Source organism: Balaenoptera physalus (assembly GCF_965194825.1).
Source record: "Balaenoptera physalus genome assembly, chromosome: 20".
Taxonomy (NCBI): Eukaryota; Metazoa; Chordata; class Mammalia; order Artiodactyla; family Balaenopteridae; genus Balaenoptera; species Balaenoptera physalus.
This window is the reverse complement of record NC_138901.1, coordinates 48,564,007-48,584,583: the sequence shown is the minus strand read 5'-3', so window position 1 is coordinate 48,584,583 and position 20,577 is coordinate 48,564,007. Positions and strand designations below refer to the sequence as shown.

The 20,577-nt window shown below is 48.8% G+C and overlaps 1 protein-coding gene across 1 annotated transcript; it reads left to right on the top strand.

Moving 5' to 3' along the window:
* The first annotated feature begins 11,069 nt into the window (after window positions 1-11,069).
* Window positions 11,070-20,185, top strand: SLC46A1 (solute carrier family 46 member 1). The gene is given in 6 exon segments (XM_082442280.1): window positions 11,070-12,152; window positions 13,531-14,383; window positions 15,508-15,591; window positions 17,744-17,900; window positions 18,438-18,489; window positions 18,491-20,185. Coding segments are annotated over 6 exon segments (1,725 nt in total). The 5' UTR covers window positions 11,070-11,627; the 3' UTR covers window positions 18,545-20,185.
* Window positions 20,186-20,577: the final 392 nt, after the last annotated feature.

Here is a 20,577-nt window from a genome sequence, read left to right as displayed (position 1 = left end):
CGCTACAAGAAGTGCCTTATTTCTTACATACTGCGGAGGTTAAGGATACAAAAGTTGATAAATAGATTTACATGTCCTATGGTAGAGTCCATTCGTAGAGCTCATGAATGCTATAAAATTCCATATTACATAAACGTTTTTGAGTATTTTTTTACAACTCAGCATTGTTTAATTTATACATGATATTTCTGGAGAAACATTAAAACATTGTTTTTGCAACAAGTTAATGACATGAAAAAAAAGCAGACGCGGGGGATGGTAGGGAATGGAGAGACTGTTCCAGAACAAAAGAGATTTAAGAGCCTAACGTGCCCTTAAAATGCATTGTGTGGGCTTGTTTGAAGTCTAATTCAAACACATCAGTCATAAAAAGACTTTTTTTGGAAACAGTTATTGAATACCCAGTATTAGATCATGGCAAAGAGCTGTTGTTGTATTTTAAGGTATGATAATAACATTGGGCTTATGTGAGAAAATGTCTATATGTTTTAGAAATGTAAAATATGGGATGAAATGACAGAACAGAACACCATAATGTCTGGAATTTGTTTTAAAATACTTCAGCAAAGGACAAAAGTGAATGAATCTGCGGCAAGATTTTGGTAATTGCTGAATCTAAGTGATGAGTATATGGGGGGTTCATTGTGCTCCTCTGTTTTGTGTGCCTTTGAACATTTTCATAATCATAAAAAGTTAAAGATGGATTAAACAGTAGCAGCAATAAAAATTAAATTTCTAGGGTAATTTCTTATCACCCTGTTTTCATTCTCTCATCTTACTGAGGAGACACAGGAAATTAATTTTAAGGTTGGGAGTGAGGGCTTGCTGATGCTGATTTTTCAACAGGGATCTTGTAGAAGATTGAGTGGAAGATTGTGATGTGGATGTATTTCAGTGACCTTTCTTGAAAATTCTCAAGAGGAAATATTAAACACTCACTTCTTTGCTTGAGAAAGGACTCTAATGAGCTGGTTGTCTGCCAACAGTTTTGCAGACCCAGGAAGCAGCAGAGAGCAGGAGTGAGCAGTCTAGCTTTGGAAGCAGAGAGATAGGGTTCCAGTAAAGTCTTTGATCCTTAATTACACAACACTTTTGATAAGTTACTCAATCCCTAAAAGCCTCAGTCTTCCCCTCTATAAACGAGAACCATAGTAACCACCGTGTAAGGTTTTATTAGGATTAGTTGAGATATTTCTGTGCTTGTCACATGGTGAGTAATCATTAACCATTAACTACTATTATTATTCTTGCTGCATTTGGGTCACTGACATTTCTTTGTCGTTATTAATTTATTTTGTAATATGACTTTTTCAGTTTCCTAAAAACATGCATATAGGAAAGAGTAGGGGAGATCCCACTCTCCGGAAGCTGGGCGACTGCTCACATCAGTTTGTACAGGTTCTCTATCATTCATGGGAAACACCCAGGATCTCTCTGCACCACTGCTGCCTTTCCAGAAATTATTTTAGGATCCATAGTGGAGGGACATCTTTGCACTCGCAATTAACAGACTTAGAGTATATATGGAAAGCGATTCAGGTCCACACGTTGAAAACAGAGGAAATAGAAATAGAGTAAAGAAAAGAAAATACAGACTTAAAAAGAGATTCAGATGTTCATTTTGAAAACAAGAGGAATTGTAGTGCACAGGTAAAGAATTTATCTGAAAGGAGATTCAGATACATATTCAGAAAGAAAGGAGGGGGGACACAGTATTTGCTCTGAGGAATTAGGAATTCCTGCAAGAACCCTATGTTGGTATTCATCATCTGTGTTCCAGTTCATACCAGTGATCCTAAGGTGATTTATCCTGTGCTCCAGGGAGATGTTTTTGATCCTTAATCCATCCTTTTATTATTTATTTATTTATTTATTTTTTGGCTGCGTTGGTTCTTCATTACTGCTCGGGCTTTCTCTAGTTGCGGAGAGCGGGGGCTACTCTTTGTTGCGGTGCGTGGACTTCTCATTGCGGTGGCTTCTCTTGTTGCGGAGCACGGGCTCCAGGCGCACAGACTTCAGTAGTTGCAGCACACGGGCTCAGTAGCTGTGGCGCACCGGCTTAGTTGCATCCGCGGCATGTGGGATCTTCCCCGACCAGGGCTCGAACCGGTGTCCCCTGCATTGGCAGGCGGATTCTTAACCACTGTGCCACCAGGGAAGTCCCCCATCCTTTTAGAGACATCCCATTTCTTCATGTTTTAGATACACCCCTGGATACAGTCCCATCATTTCACAGGCGTTCTTTATTTTTTTTCTCCCAGTTTTATTGAGATATAATTGACATACAGCACCGAATAAGTTTAAGGTGTACAGCATAGTGATCTGACTTACATACATCATACCATGATGATCACAGTAAGTTAGGTGAACATCCATCATCTCATATAGATACAAAATTAAAGAAATAGAAAAAAAATTTTTTCCTTGCGATGAGAACTTTTTGGATTTGCTCTCTTAACTTTCATATATAACATACAGCAGTGTTAATTATATGGATCACGTTGTTCATTACATCCCTAGCACTCATTTACCTTACAACTGGAAGTTTGTACCTTTTGACTGACTTCTTCCAATTCCTACTCCCCACACCTCCCACCTTTGGGAACCACAGATCTAATCTCTTTTCCTTTGTTTGTTTGTTTTTGAAGTAGAATTGACCTATAACACTATGTTAGTTCCTGTTACACAACATAGTAATTTGATATTTCTGTACATTTCAAGATGATCATCACAACAAATCTAGTTACCGTATGTCACCATATAAAGATATTACATAGTTATTGACTATATTCCCTACACTGTACCTTCCATACCCATGACACATTTATTGATATTTTGCAACTGGAAGTTTATACCTCTTAATCGCCTCACCTATTTCTTCCTCCCTCGACCCCCTCTTCTCTCTGGTAACCACTGTTTGTTCTCTGTAGCTATAACTCTGTTTCTGTTTTGTTAGGTTGGTTTGTTTTGGTTTTTAGATTCCACATATAAGTGAGATTATACAGTATCTGTCTTTCTCTGTCTGACATTTCATTTAGCATAATACCCTCTAGGTCTATCCATGTTGTTGCAGATGGCAAGATTTCATTCTTTTTATGGCTCAGTAATATTCCGTTGTATATATATACCACATCTTCTTTATCCATTCATCTATTGATGGGCACTTAGGTTGCTTCCGAATATTGGCTAGTGCATATATGTTCTCTAGTGTTTTTGTTCTTCGGGTAAATACCCAGGAGTGGAATTGCTGGATTGTATGGTAGTTCTATTTTTAATTTTTTGGGGAACCTCTATACAGTTTTCCATAGAGGCTGCACCAATCTACATTCCCATCAACAGTGCACGAGGATTCCCCTTTCTCCACGTCCTCACCAACGCTTGTTATTTGTTGTCTTTTTGATGACAGCCGTCCTGACAGGTGTGAGGTGATAGCTCATTGTGTTTTTGATTTGCATTTCCCTGGTGATTAGTGATGTTGAGCATCTTTCCATGTGCCTGCTGGCTGTCTGTATGTCTACCTTGGGTACATGTCTATTCAGAGCTTCTGCCTATTTTTCAATCGGATTGTTTGTTTTTTTGATGTTGAGTTGTACGAGTCACAAGTCTTCTTTTAAAATATTTAATTTATTTATTTATTATTTGGTTGCACAGGTCTTAGCTGTGGCAGGCGGGCTCCTTAATTGTGGCATGTGGGCTCCCCAGTTGCGGCATGTGAACTCGTAGTTGCGGTATGCATGTGGGATCTAGTTCCCTGACCAGGGATCAAACCCGGGCCCCCTGCATTGGGAGCGTGGAGTCTCAACCACTGTGCCACCAGGGAAGTCCCACAAGTCTTTTAAATTTGCCCTTTTCTTTCACTGCTGAACGCCTGTCACTCACTCTCAGGGCAATGAGCACTCACCTTGGCCCAAACCCATTGCTTTCAGGTGCCTGGTGACGTTCTGTCTTTTATCTGAAGTATACCGCAATGGGGTCAGCTCAGGGTTTTCCCTTTTCCCATTCAGTCTTATAAAATAAGGACAAATGTCAACCAAATGTCAAAATAACTGCATAGAAAAGCTAAGAATGGGGAAGGCTAGTGAGACAGCCTGAAGTGTTGGTTTGGGAGGGCTGCGAAGGTGTCCCAGATTAGCCTCTGACAGCCGACCTAGAAGCGTTGGAGTGTAAGTACAAAAGGGTCAGCGCTCGAACCGTGGAGGGCAGCTGTCTGCCTTGACAGCTTACGCTGTGGGGATGGGAGAGTGCGTCTGCTGCTGTCATCAGCGAGCCGGCCAGGGTTGGCTGGGGTTGCACCTTTTGCTTTCTCTCCCCCACTGACTGGGTTTCAGCCTCAGATATGCTTCCCTGAAATTACATTGGTCTCTGATATCAGGCCTGCCTGTCCCTAAAGCTTCAGTCCCACCTCTGAAAGAGGAGCTAATCTCACCCCAGATGTGTTGCATCTTGCTTGTTACATTCTCTAAGGGTGAGCTTATCAAGGGCCACGTTTGCTTCATTCCTTCGTATTAAATGCCCGGCTGATCCGTCCTTAACCCATTGTGATCTGACTTCTACCCTTCCTGTGGAGCCCAATATCCAGGGCACAGGACAAAAATCTCCAATTACCGAGGCCTCATAGCAACTGTTGCCATGGGCTCTCCTGACCTAAACCGGATAGCCCCCGACTCCATATTAGGTAAAATATTCACCATGTAGCATCCTGACCAATCACCAAATGCCATCCTGCCAGCAGGAATTTTCTTTGTCTTGAGGCTCTGAAAGTTGGCTGCTAGCCCACAAAGGGGGTCGGCTCTCCTTTGTCTATCAGGAAGTTGGCCGCTGTATTTGCAGCGCCCCTCACTAACTCTGTTCTTTGTTCTCGATAAACTCTCTTCTAAAATACTTTGTGTCTGGAAATTCTTCTTCCAACCCATGCACAGACCACAACACTTCCCTTCCCTTGTCTCACCTGCTGAAGCTTCTGGGGTGCCCAGCGCTGACGCCTAATTGCCTCGACCTCTCTCTAGTATCCCACATGTCACCAATGTCAGCTGCAAATTCTTCTCTCTTGGCTTCCTCAACATTCTCTTCTGCTTCTCCTCTTCCTCCCTCTCTACCTACTCCTTCTTCCTCTGTCCATCTGACCTCATTGTGCTTCTCCCTGCCTCCTGCCCAGGCTCCTTGTCACTTGTCCTGTCCTCTCAGGACGGTCTGTCCACCCCCATGGCTCTATCAGAGGCGGCTGACTCCCAGCCCTGCCCTTCCTCACGAGCTCTGGGTGCACCTGCCTGTGGGAGCCCCCCTCCACCAGGATGTCACACACGGCCACCTCGAACTCAGTAAGATCCAAATTGATCTCCGCAAGGGCATCATCTGGCCCCTGCTGACTTCTCCGGCTTCACACTCTCTCCCCTTTGTTGTAAGGTGTAGCAATACCAGATTGTGGTGGCCTTACAGCTAATTAAATCAACAAACTATGGGAGGAAACAGAATATTTTTCAGATCCTTGGAATAGCAGCTTGACATAGTATCACAGTGATTCCATCAGCCTTCTGTTCAGAAACCATCAATACAGGCCCCATAGAAACTTTGGGATCCTGTTCCCATACAACGGCAGAGCTTGGTAAAGGGGCTGCAATCTTGCCGGCCTACAAGTCCAGGTGTTCTTTCCATGAGTGAAGGTGATGGCGGGGGAGTGGTGAACTGGCGAACACACGCCCCACCTCAAAACAGGGGACAGTCTCTTTCTTTTTTTTTTTTTTTTTTTTGGTGGGATCTTAGTTCCCTGACCAGAGATCGAACCCGGGGCCCACAGCAGTGAAAGCACCAAGTCTTAACCACTGGACCACCAGGAAATTCCCAAGAGATCATATTTGTTTAATGGCTAGCACAGAGCAGTTCCCTAAATGGAAGCCAATTATTACTTTATCAGCCCTATTGATACATCTATGAAAAGAGCATGTTTATATGGTCAGCCTAGGAAAACAGGGTACATGAACACCCCCAAGGAAGGGAAGAGCGAGCCTGGTTGATGGTGCCACAATCACTTCAGTCCCCAGACAGCTGTTCTCAGTGGTGGCTTCCCTTGTGCAGGGAGAAAATAGCCTGCCCCCAACACCTCAACCATCCGCCTTCCTTTGGCTCTGATTCCTGCTCACCCAGCACCTTTCTGATCGGTAATTCCATCACCCATTTCCCTGTACGGGGAACGGGCAGCCCTAGATGAGCAATGAGGCCAGTACAGTCCGTGAACAGCCTCCTGCTCGGCGCCCCAGTCTCGTGTGAGTTCATTCTCTGGTGCACTCGGAAAACCAGGTGCTCGAGACCATCACCGCTGGGGTTCTGAGCCCGGAACTGAGGAAGGGCCTGACCAAAACTGTCCTTCCTCTGAACCCCTAGACATTACCCTCATGGTCACCCCCCAACTGGGTCGGCCATGAGGAACTCCTGCAGGGCCACCCAGAAATCGAGAGGCCTGGGTTCAGTTACCTTCTTTGAGAATCTAGGGAAAATAAAAATGAACACTTGTCAAGACAGGTTTTTTGGTTTTTTTTTTTAAAGTTTTATTTATTTTTTATTTTTTTGGCCGTGCTGCACGGCTTATGGGATCTTAGTTCCCCAGGCCCTCGGCAGTGAAAGCACGGAGTCCTAACCACTGGACCGCCAGGGAATTCCCAAGACAGGTTTTTATAGTACATTTTAAACATTTACGTTGAATAAATTAACACATTTTAAGACACACAACAGAATGCCGTTTAACTGTGCTATTCACAGGATAATTGCATGGACCTGCCTTTCCCAGGGCGCAGAAAGCCCTTCTCTATTTCTTCTCTCTGTTCGCCTGGTGACTCCATTTCACCACCTCATGCTTCAAAATTCAGCTCCTCTGCTGTGAATCCTTCTTTGACTTCCTTGTGAGGACATTCTCTGAACTGATTTTTGCAACTGCATACTTTCATTATTGTAATTTGGAATTGGTAGTGCTGCCTCCCACTGGCCTGGGAATTCCCTGAGGGAAGGGATTGTGTAAACACTAGTATGTAACCCCAGCACCTGGCAGTGAGCTTGGCAAGCAGTAGATGCTAAGTGAACGGATGGAGGGATGGAAAGATGAGAAGGTTCTATCAGGGACAAAGTGTTTAAAATGAGACCAAGAGCAGGAGTCCTGAGACAGGAAGTGGTCTGGGGAAGCTCCCCTGTCGGGTAAGTGGTTGGGGAGCTGCACCTGCAGCCCTGCACTTCTCTGGATCCTGGACGGCATTCCTGCCTAAGGCTCAGCTGGTCCCCTCACCTGGGACAGCCTCACTTCTTTCTGGTAAAATCCCTGCCCATCTTCAAGCTCGGTTCAACAGCAACCGCCATCCGTGGCACCTGGACACAGTCACACAAAGCTCAGAGTTGGCATGTGAGAAGCAACAACTCGAAACAGGAAATGTCTTTACCCTCATGCTCTCTTCTCCCTTCCTTGTAATATCTAAAAACAAGAGCAGCTCTCCAGAAGCTGTGGTTGGCCACTTGTGAAAAGGAAGCAGAGGCTTTGGGTGGAAGTCATGACAAGACTGCAGCATGAGGAATTTGGATGAGGAATCCTTGCTGCAATCATCTCTTTCACAGTGGTTGGTTGTAAGACAGTGCTCTACGGGCATGAACCAACTGGCAGTGAAGAAACCATTGTAGCTTCCACAGGCTTCTCCAAAGCTTCTCAACAAAACTTACTGAGCACATAGCCCAGGGCTAGACAATACTGTCATTAGATACTTTTCATTCCTGAGGCCATGGCAGACAGAACTAATGGGTCTCATGACTCCTTCCCACCAAGCCAGAGAAGCAGCCCATCTCAGTGTTGCAATCCAGGCAGCTGCAATCAATTGACTGAGGTTGGTGCATGCCATCAAATCTACTTAACATTTCATTTTATCGCATGCCAGGCCCATTGCTAGGAGATGCAGAGATGAATAAAACAATGTGTCTGCCCTCAAGTCTGGAGGCAGGATGTGGGTAGGGGTTGGGAAGAGACAATCCTTTGAACACGTATTTATAACCAGGTGAAGTCTAAAACCAGGATTAGATGTCTGAATACAGTCTTGTGGAAGCACATACTAAGCAATGATTAATTCTGCCTGGAAGTGTGGTCCAGAGGTGGGTCTTGAAGGATGAATAGGAGTTGACTAGGCCAAGCAAGGTGGGAAGGGTATTCCTGTCAAAAGGACTAACATATACTAAGGCTTGGGATCCAGAAAACACTGGAGTGGGTATAAGGAGAAGAAAACCTATACCCAGGGTGGGGAGGACTTTTCCCTGCATCTATCTAAGCCACAGATATGACATCTGTAAAAATAATAGTACCTACCTCATAAAGTTGTGGTGAGGGTTGAATAAGATAATATGTAATGCCCCCACACAGTGCCTGGTTCAAGGAAAGTCAGCTCCTTTTGATGTCTCCAGAATACCAAGGGGCAGAATTCCCTGGCAGTCCAGTGGTTAGGACTCCACGCTTTCACTGCTGAGGGCCCAGTTTCGATCCCTGGTCGGGGAACTAAGATCCCACAAGCCTCCTGGCATGGCCAAAAAAAAAAAAAAAAACAGAATACCAAGGGACATGAAGTTGATCTCTGGCAACAGAGCCAGATTAGGTTTAAAGTAGAAGAACATCAGATTTTTTTTAATGTTATATTTTCCGTGACTAAAATGCATGTTTATATTAGAAGAGTTGAAAATATTTTAAAAAGAGAAAGAAGAAAAGAAAACCAATCTAAGGATTGTAACCTGGGAGACAGTCTTTCAGAAAGCTCTGAGGACTGTTCTACCTGTTATAGAAGCTTTTGCGACAAAAGGTTCTACATCAAAGTAACATACTGACAGTTTCCATAGTCCAAGAAGGCGAGTAGTGGGTTATTTTGACCTCTTTACAGGATTGAGAAAGAAATGTCTCCTAAGGAGTTACCTTGCTTGTGCCAGGAGAAAACTGCTTTTTTTTTTCAGGGGGCGGGGGGTGACCAGGCATTGCTGTGTCTTCTCAGGGGATCTAGTTAATGTATCATACAGCTGCTCATTGCACCCTAAAGGGAGGGGGTAGTGGCTCAAATGGGCAGAGAGAGAATTTTACGCTTAAAAACGTTCTCGTCCTGCCTTGCAAATATTCATATTTTATTGGTTAGAAGGGGCTTCTCGCCGCATGGGCACCGCAGGCTCCAGCTCTGGGACGAGCCACACCCTGTCCCATTCCCAGAGATGGACCTTGGCCTTCCATCTCTCAGTCTTAGTTCTTTATCTAGGAAATGATTCTAAGATTTCAGCTGGGCACCCCTTCCTCACTGTAGCTGACCTAACTGGGCCAAGCTTTTGTACAGGTTGGGGGGAGTGAGGGGAGGGAGCCAACCCAGGGGCTTGTATGTTTAACGTGCAATTTCCTGTCTCTAGGAAGACCACAGGGTGGTGATGGCTGCGGGGAGCTTGGGCATCCTTCAGTCCACTGGTATCTAACCAGCATCCACCTAGTCTGAGGCTCAGACTCCTTTTGGCTCAGGGGAGGGGGAGAGTCAATAAGCCAGCAACAAGCCCACGCACAGCCATGATGGCCAGAAACGGAGCCCTCACCACCCCAAGAATCAGGCCTGTGGGTCATGGCACAAGGCTTGCCTCCAGAAAGCCACTCAGCTGCCCCCTTGTCAGGGAAGGCAGCCTTTCCTGGCTCCGCTCCTTCCAGACCAGGCCAGGCTCCTGAATTCGTACCCTCAGGGTCCCACGCTCTTCTCCTTTAAAGCACTTTCCGCAGTTGAAATCTTAGTAGGATTCTTTGATGTCTCTCCCCCACCATTCTAGAAACTGCAGGGCCTGGTTGAGGGCTTTGTTTCCTCACTGCAGTCGACTTGAAAAAAATGCGCAACATAAGAGCTGTGAGTTGAGTTTATTCAGTTTCTCACTGAGCTCTGAGAAACTGTTCCGAAGAGGTAACGGAGGAGCCAGGATATATATATAAATTTTTTTTTGTATGTCTGGGACCATGCTGGTGGGGGTGGGTGGAAGGGGCTCTGGAAACACAACAGTGTAAAGAAAAAAAATGTTGCCTGTCATTCCAGTTCTACAAGGATCAAGCCGTTAGCCACTGCAGTCGCCCACCCAATGGAAAGAAAAACACCTAGTCGAACATAACAAGATTACTGCTAACCGCAGAGAACAGACATCTTCAGTTAATGATTGAGTACTTTTCTATGTTTGGGAAGACACAGGAATCTGGGGTCATTGAATTTTTTCTGTAGTTGTGTCTCTTAACTACCTAGGGGCGGTGTCCAAAGCACAGAATTTCCCTCGGGTGGGTGGATGGTGGGCGACAGCAGCGGCTAATGGTTGATCCTTGTAGAACTGGAATTGCAGGCAACATTTCTTTTCTTTACATTGCTGTGTTTCCAGAGCCTCCCCTAGGCATTGTCCCTGACATACAAGGGGCACTCAACAAATGCACTGATAAGGGAGAAAGCCAAGTAATACCATTCCCTTTTACAGGCAATAAAATAGGCCCAAACAGGAGATCCAACTGCTTTATTCCCCTATTTCTATAATAGGAGGACCAGGGAGCACAAGGTCACACCTAAGGGCCTCCCAGGTCCTCCACCTTCTCCTCCTCCTCCTCTGCTCCTCCAAGGGCACTGCAGAGCCAGGCCCCAGCCCCAGAAACAAGACAAGCTTCCCAGGAAAAGATCCTAGGGCAGGAGGGGAGCAAGTGACAGCCTATTTATAACAATAGCACTTACAATGTATCAGACACTGTTCTTCCACAGCAACTCTTTGAGGCAGGTTCTATTAGCACCACCATTTTTTTTTTTTTTTTTTAACATCTTTATTGAAGTATAATTGCCTTACAATGGTGTGTTAGCTTCTGCTTTATAACAAAGTGAATCAGTTATACATATACAATATGTTCCCATTTCTCTTCCCTCTTGCATCTCCCTCCCTCCCACCCTCCCCATCCCATCCCTCTAGGTGGTCACAAAGCACCGAGCTGATCTCCCTAGCACCACCATTTTAAAGGTGAAGCAATGGAGGCACAAAGAGCTAAGTGGCATGTCCGAGATAGTAGCGGGGCCTAGGTGATGGAACTGAGGCTGTAGAGCTGGAGGCTGCACTATTATCCACTGAGTCGCCTCTGTCACAGCGCAGAACATCAGCATAGACGTCGGAAGTCATGTGTTCTTGGGCTTCCCTGGTGGCGCAGTGGATAGGAGTCTGCTTGCCAATGAAAGGGGCACGGGTTCAATCCCTGGTCCAGGAAGATCCCACATGCCGCAGAGCAGCTAGGCCTGTGCGCCACAACTACTGAGCCTGTGCTCTAGAGCCCAAGTGCCACAACTACTGAAGACCGCGTGCTTAGAGCCCGTGCTCCGCAACAAGAGAAGCCCCCGCTCGCCGCAAATAGAGAAAGCCCTCGTGCAGCAACGAAGACCCAACACAGCCAAAAATAAATAAACAAAAAAAATTTTTTTTTAATAAAAAAAAAAAGGCGTGTGTTCTTCTAGCTCAGCCTTGAGTGTCCCATGTCCTTGTTTCTTCATGGGTCAATTGAGATCCTTGATAACGGCTAGCCGATAGAGTTGTTGGGACATTAACTCAGAGTTTAGTACAGTGCCCAACATATAATAAGCGATCAGTGAATGTTAATTATTGACACTCTTGTTACTGTTATGGGTGTTCTGCGCCTGCGGAGGAGTGCAGGGCTGTATCCTGGCACGGTCTGCAGTTCAGGTCACTCTGTAAACCAGGGGTGCAGGGTCCCTCGCCTCCCCTCCCCAGCCCAGAGAGGGAGGGGCCGAGAGGATGGGGGCCCAACCACTCCTGGCCCCGCCCCACCAGGCTTAAAAAAAAGAAAAAAAAAAAAAAAAAAAAAGGACGCTAAGCGCAGGCGCAGAAAGCCAGCCGTAAGCCTAGCGCCAGCTCAGAAGTGCATAAGCATGGAGGGGTGCGCGAACTCCGGGGGCGAGCCCCGCGCCTGGCCCGCCGGGTCCGTGCTGTGCCGCGGCTGCGTGGAGCCGCTCATCTTCCTTGCCAACTTCGCCTTGGTCCTGCAGGGCCCGGTCACCACGCAGTACCTGTGGCACCGCTTCAGTGCCGACCTTGGCTACAACGGCACTCGTGACAGGGGCAGCTGCAGCAACCATAGCGTGGACCCCACCGCGCAGGTAGGGGCGGCGGGGAGAAGCGAGGAGCGTGGCAGGGGCGGGCCCTGGGCTGGAGTGTGGGGGCAGCGGAGAGGGCGGGGCCTGCATAAAGGTTGGGGGCAGCCCAGCGGGTTAGGATACTGGGTGGTGGGCGGGGCCGGAGCAAAGTTGGGGCTTGACTGAGAAATGCGTTGCAGGGATGCTTAAAGTTGGTGATCTAGGTAAAGCGAGTTTGAGGGTTAACAAAAGAGGGTGTCCACTGAAAAAAATGCACAAACTGAGGGACTTCCCTGGTGGCGCAGTGGTTGGGAATCTGCCTGCCAAAGCATGGGACACGGGTTCGAGCCCCGGCCCCGGAAGATCCCACATGCCGCGGAGCAACTAAGCCCGTGCGCCACAACTACTGAGCCTGCGCTCTAGAGCCCGCGAGCCACAACTACTAAAGTCTGCGCACCTAGAGCCCATGCTCCGCAACAAGAGAAGCCACCACAATGAGAAGACCACGCGGTGCAACGAAGACCCAACACAACCAAAAATAAATAAATAAGTAAAATTTAAAAAAAAAAGCACAAACTGAAAGTTGAGAATTATGTTTTATTTGGTGGACTTTCTGAGGACTCAGGCCCGGGAGGCAGTCTCTGAGATAGCTCTGAGGGACTGTTCCCAAGAGGTAAGGGAGTCGCCAGGATATATAGGAGTTTTGCAATAAAAACCAGGTAGTTGGAACATCAAAAGATTACTGTTAATTGAGGAAAACCAGACATCTCAAGTTACTGGACTGTTTTTTTTTTTTGGCTGCACCACCTGGCTTGTGGGCTCTTAGTTTTCCAACCAGGGGTTGAACCCAGCCCCAGCAGTGAAAGCGCCAAGTCCTAAAAATTGGACCACCAGGGAATTCCCACAAGTCAATGAATTTAGCACTTTTCTAAGTAGGGGAAGATGCAGGAGCCTGGGCTTATTGAAATCACTCCTCTGATATGCACCTTAGCTCTCTAGAGCCAGTATCCTGCTCTTTCCCATCCTGGGTCTGTACTTGGGGGTGGCTGCAGTGGCTGAGGGCTTGGCGGTGGGCAGCCTGTTTGTCTCCATCCTGAGTTCCCTCAGGGCTCAGCATCAGGGGCGGCAGTAGTGGCTGAGGGCTTGATGGCCGCAGCATCCTTTGTTTGCTGATGTGGCAGGCAACATTTTTCATTCACAGTGCTAAAAGTAAGAGAACGGATCTTGCCCATTTCCCATACCCCTCCAGTGTCAGTTTTTAAGAGTTGTACTAAAATTCTCTGAGGTTTAGGGCTCCAAAGAAAGTCCTTATCCCTGTATCTCCCAGGTTGGTGATGGTGTGGGCGATGGGCAGCCCAGAGTGAGGAACGGCACCCTGGTAATAAGACTCTTGCCTCCGCAGGAAGTGGAGACGCTTACCTCCCACTGGACCCTCTACATGAACATGGGCGGCTTCCTGGTGGGACTCTTCTCGTGCACGCTGCTGGGCGCCTGGAGTGACTGTGTGGGCCGCCGCCCGCTGCTGGTGCTGGCCTCCCTCGGCCTTCTGCTCCAGACCGTGCTGTCCATCCTTGTGGTACAGCTGCAGCTCCACGTTGGCTACTTCGTGCTGGGCCGCATCCTTTGTGCCCTCCTCGGCGATTTCGGTGGCCTCCTGGCTGCTGGCTTTGCCTCCGTGGCAGATGTCAGCTCCAGCCGCACCCGTACCATCCGAATGGCCCTGCTGGAAGCGTGCATCGGGGTAGCAGGGATGCTGGCGAGTCTCATTGGTGGCAACTGGCTCCACGAGCAGGGTTATGCCAACCCCTTCTGGCTGGCCTTGGCCTTGCTGATTGCCATGACTCTCTATGCAGCATTCTGCTTTGGTGAGACAGTGAAAGAGCCGACACGTGCCCGGCTCTTCACACTCCGTCACCACCGATCCATCGTCCAGCTCTACGTGACCCAGGCCCCAGAGAAGTCCAGGAAGCACTTAGCCCTGTACTCGTTGGCCATCTTCGTGGTGATCACCGTGCACTTTGGGGCCCAGGACATCCTGACCCTCTATGAGCTGAGCACACCCCTCTGCTGGGACTCTAGGCTGATTGGCTACGGTTCTGCGGCTCAGCACCTCCCATACCTCACCAGCCTGCTGGGCCTGAGGCTTCTGCAGTACTGCCTGGCCGACACCTGGGTGGCTGAGATCGGTCTGGCCTTCAACATCATGGGGATGGTGGTCTTTGCATTTGCTACCATTACACCCCTCATGTTCACAGGTAAAGTGTGTATGGGTTCAGGGACAGTTTGTCTCAGAATTGCTGGGTGAAAACTGGGGACTGGCCACCTGCTGCCGCCAAATGTAGTTCATGCCCATGTCTTTGGAAACATCACTGTGCCCCTAGCCTGCACTGGAGGACAGACAACTAAGAAACCTCATAAAAATGCCATCTTTGTTATACAGAACATATAGACCTTCAATAGCCAAAGTAATTCATTCACATTACCAACCATAAATATTGTTAGTAAGATAGAGCCAAAGACAAAAAAATTACTCTTACACTAATTGCTCCACTCCTTGGCCTCCCACAGCCTATATTCATGGTGCTCTTAAGCAAAGTCCAAGCTATTAATGCCTTAATACTCACTTCTCTGATAAGAATCACAGGACCTATCTCAAATATCCTTGGTCAGCTTCTTTGGGTTTTTAAAAAAGCCAGTCTTCTCAGACCGCAGCTATCAAATTCCTGCTTGTGTTGGTTCTTCTTTTCTTTCTTTTTTTTTTTTTTTTTTTTGGTGGGAGGGGGCAGCTGCGAATGAGGAAGTTAACTTTCCTGAATGGACAGATTTATTTTAATAGAGCCCTAAAGTGTGTACAGTCAGCCATTCTGTAATCACAGATTTCCTAATGTGGCTGCTCGCCTGGACGGTGCTGATGGGGACCAGGTACCTTTTTCTCCTGCCCACAGCATCTTCCATGGACTCGGTGCTGGGCTCAACGCCTTCGGGGGTGCAGAGATGATGAAGACACTGTCATTGCTCTGGGATTTGGGGGCCTTTCACCTGAAGGGGCCCTGGGGGGCCTCATCGTGAATGCACTTCAGAGGCGCCACTGTTTTTTAGCAGTTTGCAGTTTTTGTTGAGGAGGTAACAGTTGCACAAGGGAGAGAAATGGTTACGAAGGAAACAGTGTAAGCCTGTGAGTAACTAAATGTCAAGGGAAAAGGAACTTGCATTTACTGTGTGCTTGCTGTGCCCCATCATTGTCCCCTTCCCCATCAGGGAAGTTCTTCTGTGTCTAATCTGAGTCCCTCATGGCGTAGGTACAGGACCTCTGCTACATCTCACTTGGGCACCCCTCTCCCCAACCCCATTTCCTTGATGACTGTTTCTTTCTTCACAGGGTACGGGCTCCTCTTCCTGTCGTTGGTCGTCACGCCTATCATCCGGGCCAAGCTCTCCAGGCTGGTGAGAGAGTCAGAGCAGGGTGAGTATCAGGGTTAGCCTGTGTCTGGTTCCTCATGCCCAGTGTTTCCTGAACTGTGCAGAGGGCAGCCACGGGCCAGGAGGCAGCTTACCTTCCTCCCTCCCACCCTGGAGAAATAAGTAGCCAAGACAACTGCATTGCTGTCACAGTGCCCAGGGCTGGCAGAGAACCACAGCGATTTGGATTTTCAGACCACAGAGTTGGAATTTGCAGTCAGCAGCATACGATTATGTTCTTTTGGATAAGCCAAGCAGAGGATTTACTCTCTCCAGACTTCAGCTTTTCCATCTGTAAAGTGGATGTGACGATGCCAGAGTTCCCTGCTTCCCTGGGGTCAGAGTGTCCAACTTTGTGATGATGTAGGTTTCACTGTCTCCACATGGCAGATGAAGCAGAGGCCCAGAGGGTTAAATTGATTCACCTGAGGTCACTCAGTAAGTGGTGGAGCTAGGATGCACACCCAGGTCTGTTTCTAAGAGCGGCAGGTCTGGGGATCTGGGTTTTAATCCTGGCTCTGTCACACCGGCTGTGTGATCTGGGCCTGTTTCCTCATCTGTAACACATGTGAATTGCTCTTTTTTTTTTTGTGGGGGAGGGGTTCTTTTATCGTTTTTAAATTTAATTAATTAATTAATTAATTAATTAATTAATTTTTGGCTGCATTGGGTCTTGCTTGCTGCGCGCGGGCTTTCTCTAGTTGCGGCGAGTGGGGGCTACTCTTCGTTGCGGTGTGCAGGCTTCTCATTGCGGTGGCTTCTCTTGTTACGGAGCGCAGACTGTAGGTGCGCAGGCTTCAGTAGTTATGGCACGAGGGCTCAGTAGTTGTGGCTCAGAGGCTCTTGAGTGCAGGCTCAGTAGTTGTGGTGCGCAGGCTTAGTTGCTCTGCGGCATGTGGGATCTTCCCGGACCAGGGCTCAAACCCGTGTCCCCTGCATTGGCAGGCGGATTCTTAACCACTGCGCCACCAGGGAAGTCCTGTGAATTGCTCTTGATGACATCTGTAGGCCCTTCGAGCTCTGACAGTCTGATAGTTTAATCTCAACTTCTGTTGCTTATTTTGCAAAATTTGTGTTCTGCTGGCATATCAATTCTATTTATTTTAAAATTTTTGGCTGCGTTGGGTCTTTGTTGCTGCGCATGGGCTTTCCCTAGTTGTGGTGAGCGGGGCCTACTCATTGTTGCCATGCGCGGGCTTCTCATTGCAGTGGCTTCTCTTGTTGCGGAGCACGGGCTCTAGGCGAGTGGGCTTCAGTAGTTGTGGCTCGCGGGCTCAGTTGCTCCATGGCATGTGGGACCTTCCGGACCAGGGTTCGAACCCGTGTCCCTGCATTGGCAGGCGGATTCTTAACCAATGTGACAGCAGGGAAGTCCCGTGCTGTCATATCTATAAAGAATAGCTTCTCAGGCCTCTTGGTCCTTAGATCCCAATCCGGAAACATGTGGCTCATCCACTTTTTCCCATCTGCCCTGGAAGTAGGATCTGGTGATGGCAGAGACTCTGGTGCCATGTATAGCCCACCATGGGTTCTGTTATCCTCAGAACCCATGTGCCTTCATTGACTCACTCAATAAGCATTTTTCTAGCACCTTCACTGTGCCCAGAGATGCCAAGGGGAACGGGAGAAAAGAACAGCTCTTACTAACTGGCTGCCTCCAGGGGGCCAGGCCCTGTGATAGGTACATCACATATATACCTATCATGTGATTATAGTGTTACCAACAATCTATGAAAGATATTATCCTTATTTAACAGAAGGGTGACAGAAACCCAGAAAGATAAGTGTCTTATTCGGTGATCACACAGCTAATAAGTGTTGAAACTGAGAATTAGCCCAGAAATTTATCCTAAACAGGAGATGATTCCAAAGGGGATAAACCCAAAACCATTTTATCAGACTTTTGCTAGAAGACATCACATGTACTTGTAATATATAGATTTAATAACAGCCATTTGTTTTGTAGCACAGGTGCTTTCCACGCATGACCTCGTCGAAGCCTTCTCACAGCACATGATGTAGGATTTATAGCTGAGGAAGGTGACACTCAGAGAGGTTAAGTGACTTGCTCCAGGTCACACAGCTGCGAGGTAGTGGTGTCAGGATTTGCATTTAGGTCTTTCAAATTCCTGAGTGTGGTATTTATTTCTTCACAGGCGCTCTCTTTTCTGCTGTGGCCTGTGTGAATGGCTTGGCCATGCTGACAGCCTCCGGCATCTTCAACTCGCTCTACCCAGCCACCCTGAACTTCATGAAGGGCTTCCCTTTCCTCCTGGGAGCTGGCCTCCTCTTCATCCCGGCCGTCCTGATTGGGTAATGCAGGGCCCTGACCCCGGCTCAAAATGGAGCCCTTTACCCTAAAGGTATCCTCTTCCTCCTCCTCCTTCCAACCTCCTCAGTCCTGGAGCTCTTCCCCTGTGGGTGTCTCAGTCCCAGCCTGACTCTCCTCTTGCAGATGGTTGCCTAATCGTCTGGGAGTGATTCCCCGGGAGCAAGGCAGAGGCCGGTAGGGGAAGGGTCAGGCTCACAGTGCTTCTTGGCAAGGCTATGTTCTCGCACCCAGTTCCCCTCATCCCCCTCCATTCCCGTTTTACAGATGGAACTACGGTGGCAGAAATGTGCTAAAGGGAAGCCTGGAGAGCTTCCTCGGCTAGTTGTGACTGGGCCACACGCTAACCTGACCCACTTGTTTCTTCCCCCAGAGCCCTCTGTCTCTGGACATTGTCTTCCACCTCTCAGCTTGGGGAGGGGGATACCTGGACCAGCCCATCCAATAAAGCCTGTGTCACTTCTCCAGGAGTTGAGGGTCCCCCCGTGTTAAATCTGAACCCTCTCTCTGGTCTCTCACAGGATACTGGAAAGGGCTAATCATTGCCCTGAATTCCAGCAGTTTCCCCAGAGCCCCTGATGTGCCTGGACTAGAGGACGGGGGGCGAGAGGAGCAACGTGAGCACTAACCAACTGGAAGCAGATGCCTCTGGATCCCAGCCCTCAGCAGCAGCGGCAGCTCCCCTCAAAGGGCGGTGTTCACCTTGGACCAGGTGGTCAAGCTAGACCAAGGCCCCCACCTCATCCACGCCGTGCCTGCCTGCCTGTGATTCTAGGATCTGGAATTGTAACCCAAACAGTCCCACTCAGGGCAGGCGGTGTGGGAGCCATTTGGAACAGGGATCTGTTTACCCTTTAGTCCATCAATCACGTAGAACCCTCCAGGGGAGAGGAGAGGTCCTGATGGAGGGACCAGTTGAAGCACGAGGGCTATAGCACCTCTGCTTCCAACCCAAACTGTGCAGCTCACAGTGCTCAGTTCACGGCCAAGCAGCCACCAGTCACTTCTTAGTGATGAATACGGTACCACTGGTCAGTGCCAGCTTTGGGGGGAGGGAGGGTTGTGGGAGGGACTTGGTGCCACCTGGAGGGAGAGTGCTGCGTGGGAATCAATCCCCTGGGCTTAGCAGTGCCAATCATAATAAGAAGTCAGTATAATCGCCCTGGAATGAACCTTCCGGCCCCCATGGCATTGGGCTGTGGGGCCTTCTGTTTTCCTGTTCCTAGTTTGCCCACCGTAGGTCAGACAGCAGTGGCTGCTGGAAGGGACAGGGGCCCCTGAGTTGCCATGGGATTGGTACTGGGCGTGGCCAGCTCAGTCCTCATCTGACTGCCCATTCTCTTCTCCGGAGCTGCTGGGAGGCGAAGGGCTGCCACGCTTGCATCAGGTCAGCAGAGAAGCTCCGGGCAGAGCCCTGGCTGCTCATTCCTCAGGGTCAGAGATCTACTCCCTGAAGACACCTTGCCCTGGTCTTCCTGGCTACACCAAACCAAGCAGAATCAGTTTTTGTTACCACTCAGCCCTCTAACACCTCCCATTGCTGGGCATTTCAGCAGGGCCATGTGCTGACACCATCCCTCGAGCATCTGTTGCTCAACAGGAACCTGGAGATGGGCCCGACTCCCCAAAGAATGAGGGGCCCATTTCTAGGGCGTTAGGAAAGCCTGGACCTGAAGTTGAAAGGCAGAATGGGATTTGGTATTAAGGCACTGGCTTTGATGAGGGCCATAAGCCCCCAAACAAATCAGATGACACTTGACTCTTCAAAACAGAATTGGCCACAGGGCATGGCCCCCTGCTGGTATTTCTACCCTCATTCTCTCTCACCTGCCCTGCTAGCCAGTTTTCTGGCTAGAAATCACGCAGGTAAAATGGGGGTGGCCCAGGGCAAACTAGGGTCAGCTGTGGCCCTCTGTAGCCTGGGCCTGTTTGCAGATTCCCATCTCACTGTCCCCTGTCATTGGGAGATCAAGCAAGGAGAGGCCCCCTCCACTGACTGTCCCAGCAGTGAGGATGGTAGGAAAAAGGCTCTGGGCTGGCCTCAGGCCCAGGCTCTACTCCGGGCATTGCCTCTGGCTCGTGTGTGGCCTTGAGCAAGGCCCTCTATAAAGGGTTAGATCAGCAATGCCTCTAATTGTCTGATCATGGTTGGACAAGTTAGGAGACACTAGATTAAATACTGTTTTAAGATCCTTCCTATCTCATATATTCTAGAATGGAATGCCTCTATTCATGGACCTAGGGGAAGGATAAATGAGTTGGAGCTGGACTTTTGACTTTTGAGTGTTTCTTGGTCATGAGCAATTCTTGGTCTTGGAGAGGGGTGGGGTGAGGCTGACTCAGCCCCGACCTGGGAGCCGCAGCTACAGCCCAGCCAAGCAGAAAACCCTGACCCCGCAGACCAGGCTGCAATGTCAGAGCAGGCTAGGGGGCGGGTGGCGAAAGGCTGTTTCTCAGCCCTCTGTCTCAGGACCGGCCCTGTGAGACCAGGCCTAGGTGGAAGGTGCGGGCCAGGGTGCCTGCCCTGGCTGCGATCTGGGCAGTGTTTGTTACGGCAGGGGAGGCTGGCCCCTGAACACACTGGCCTGGCCAGGGGAGGGTCGTCACTTCAGCTGCTCTGGTGGGGCCCGGGGGCTGGGCTGTGATTCCCCAGAGAGACAG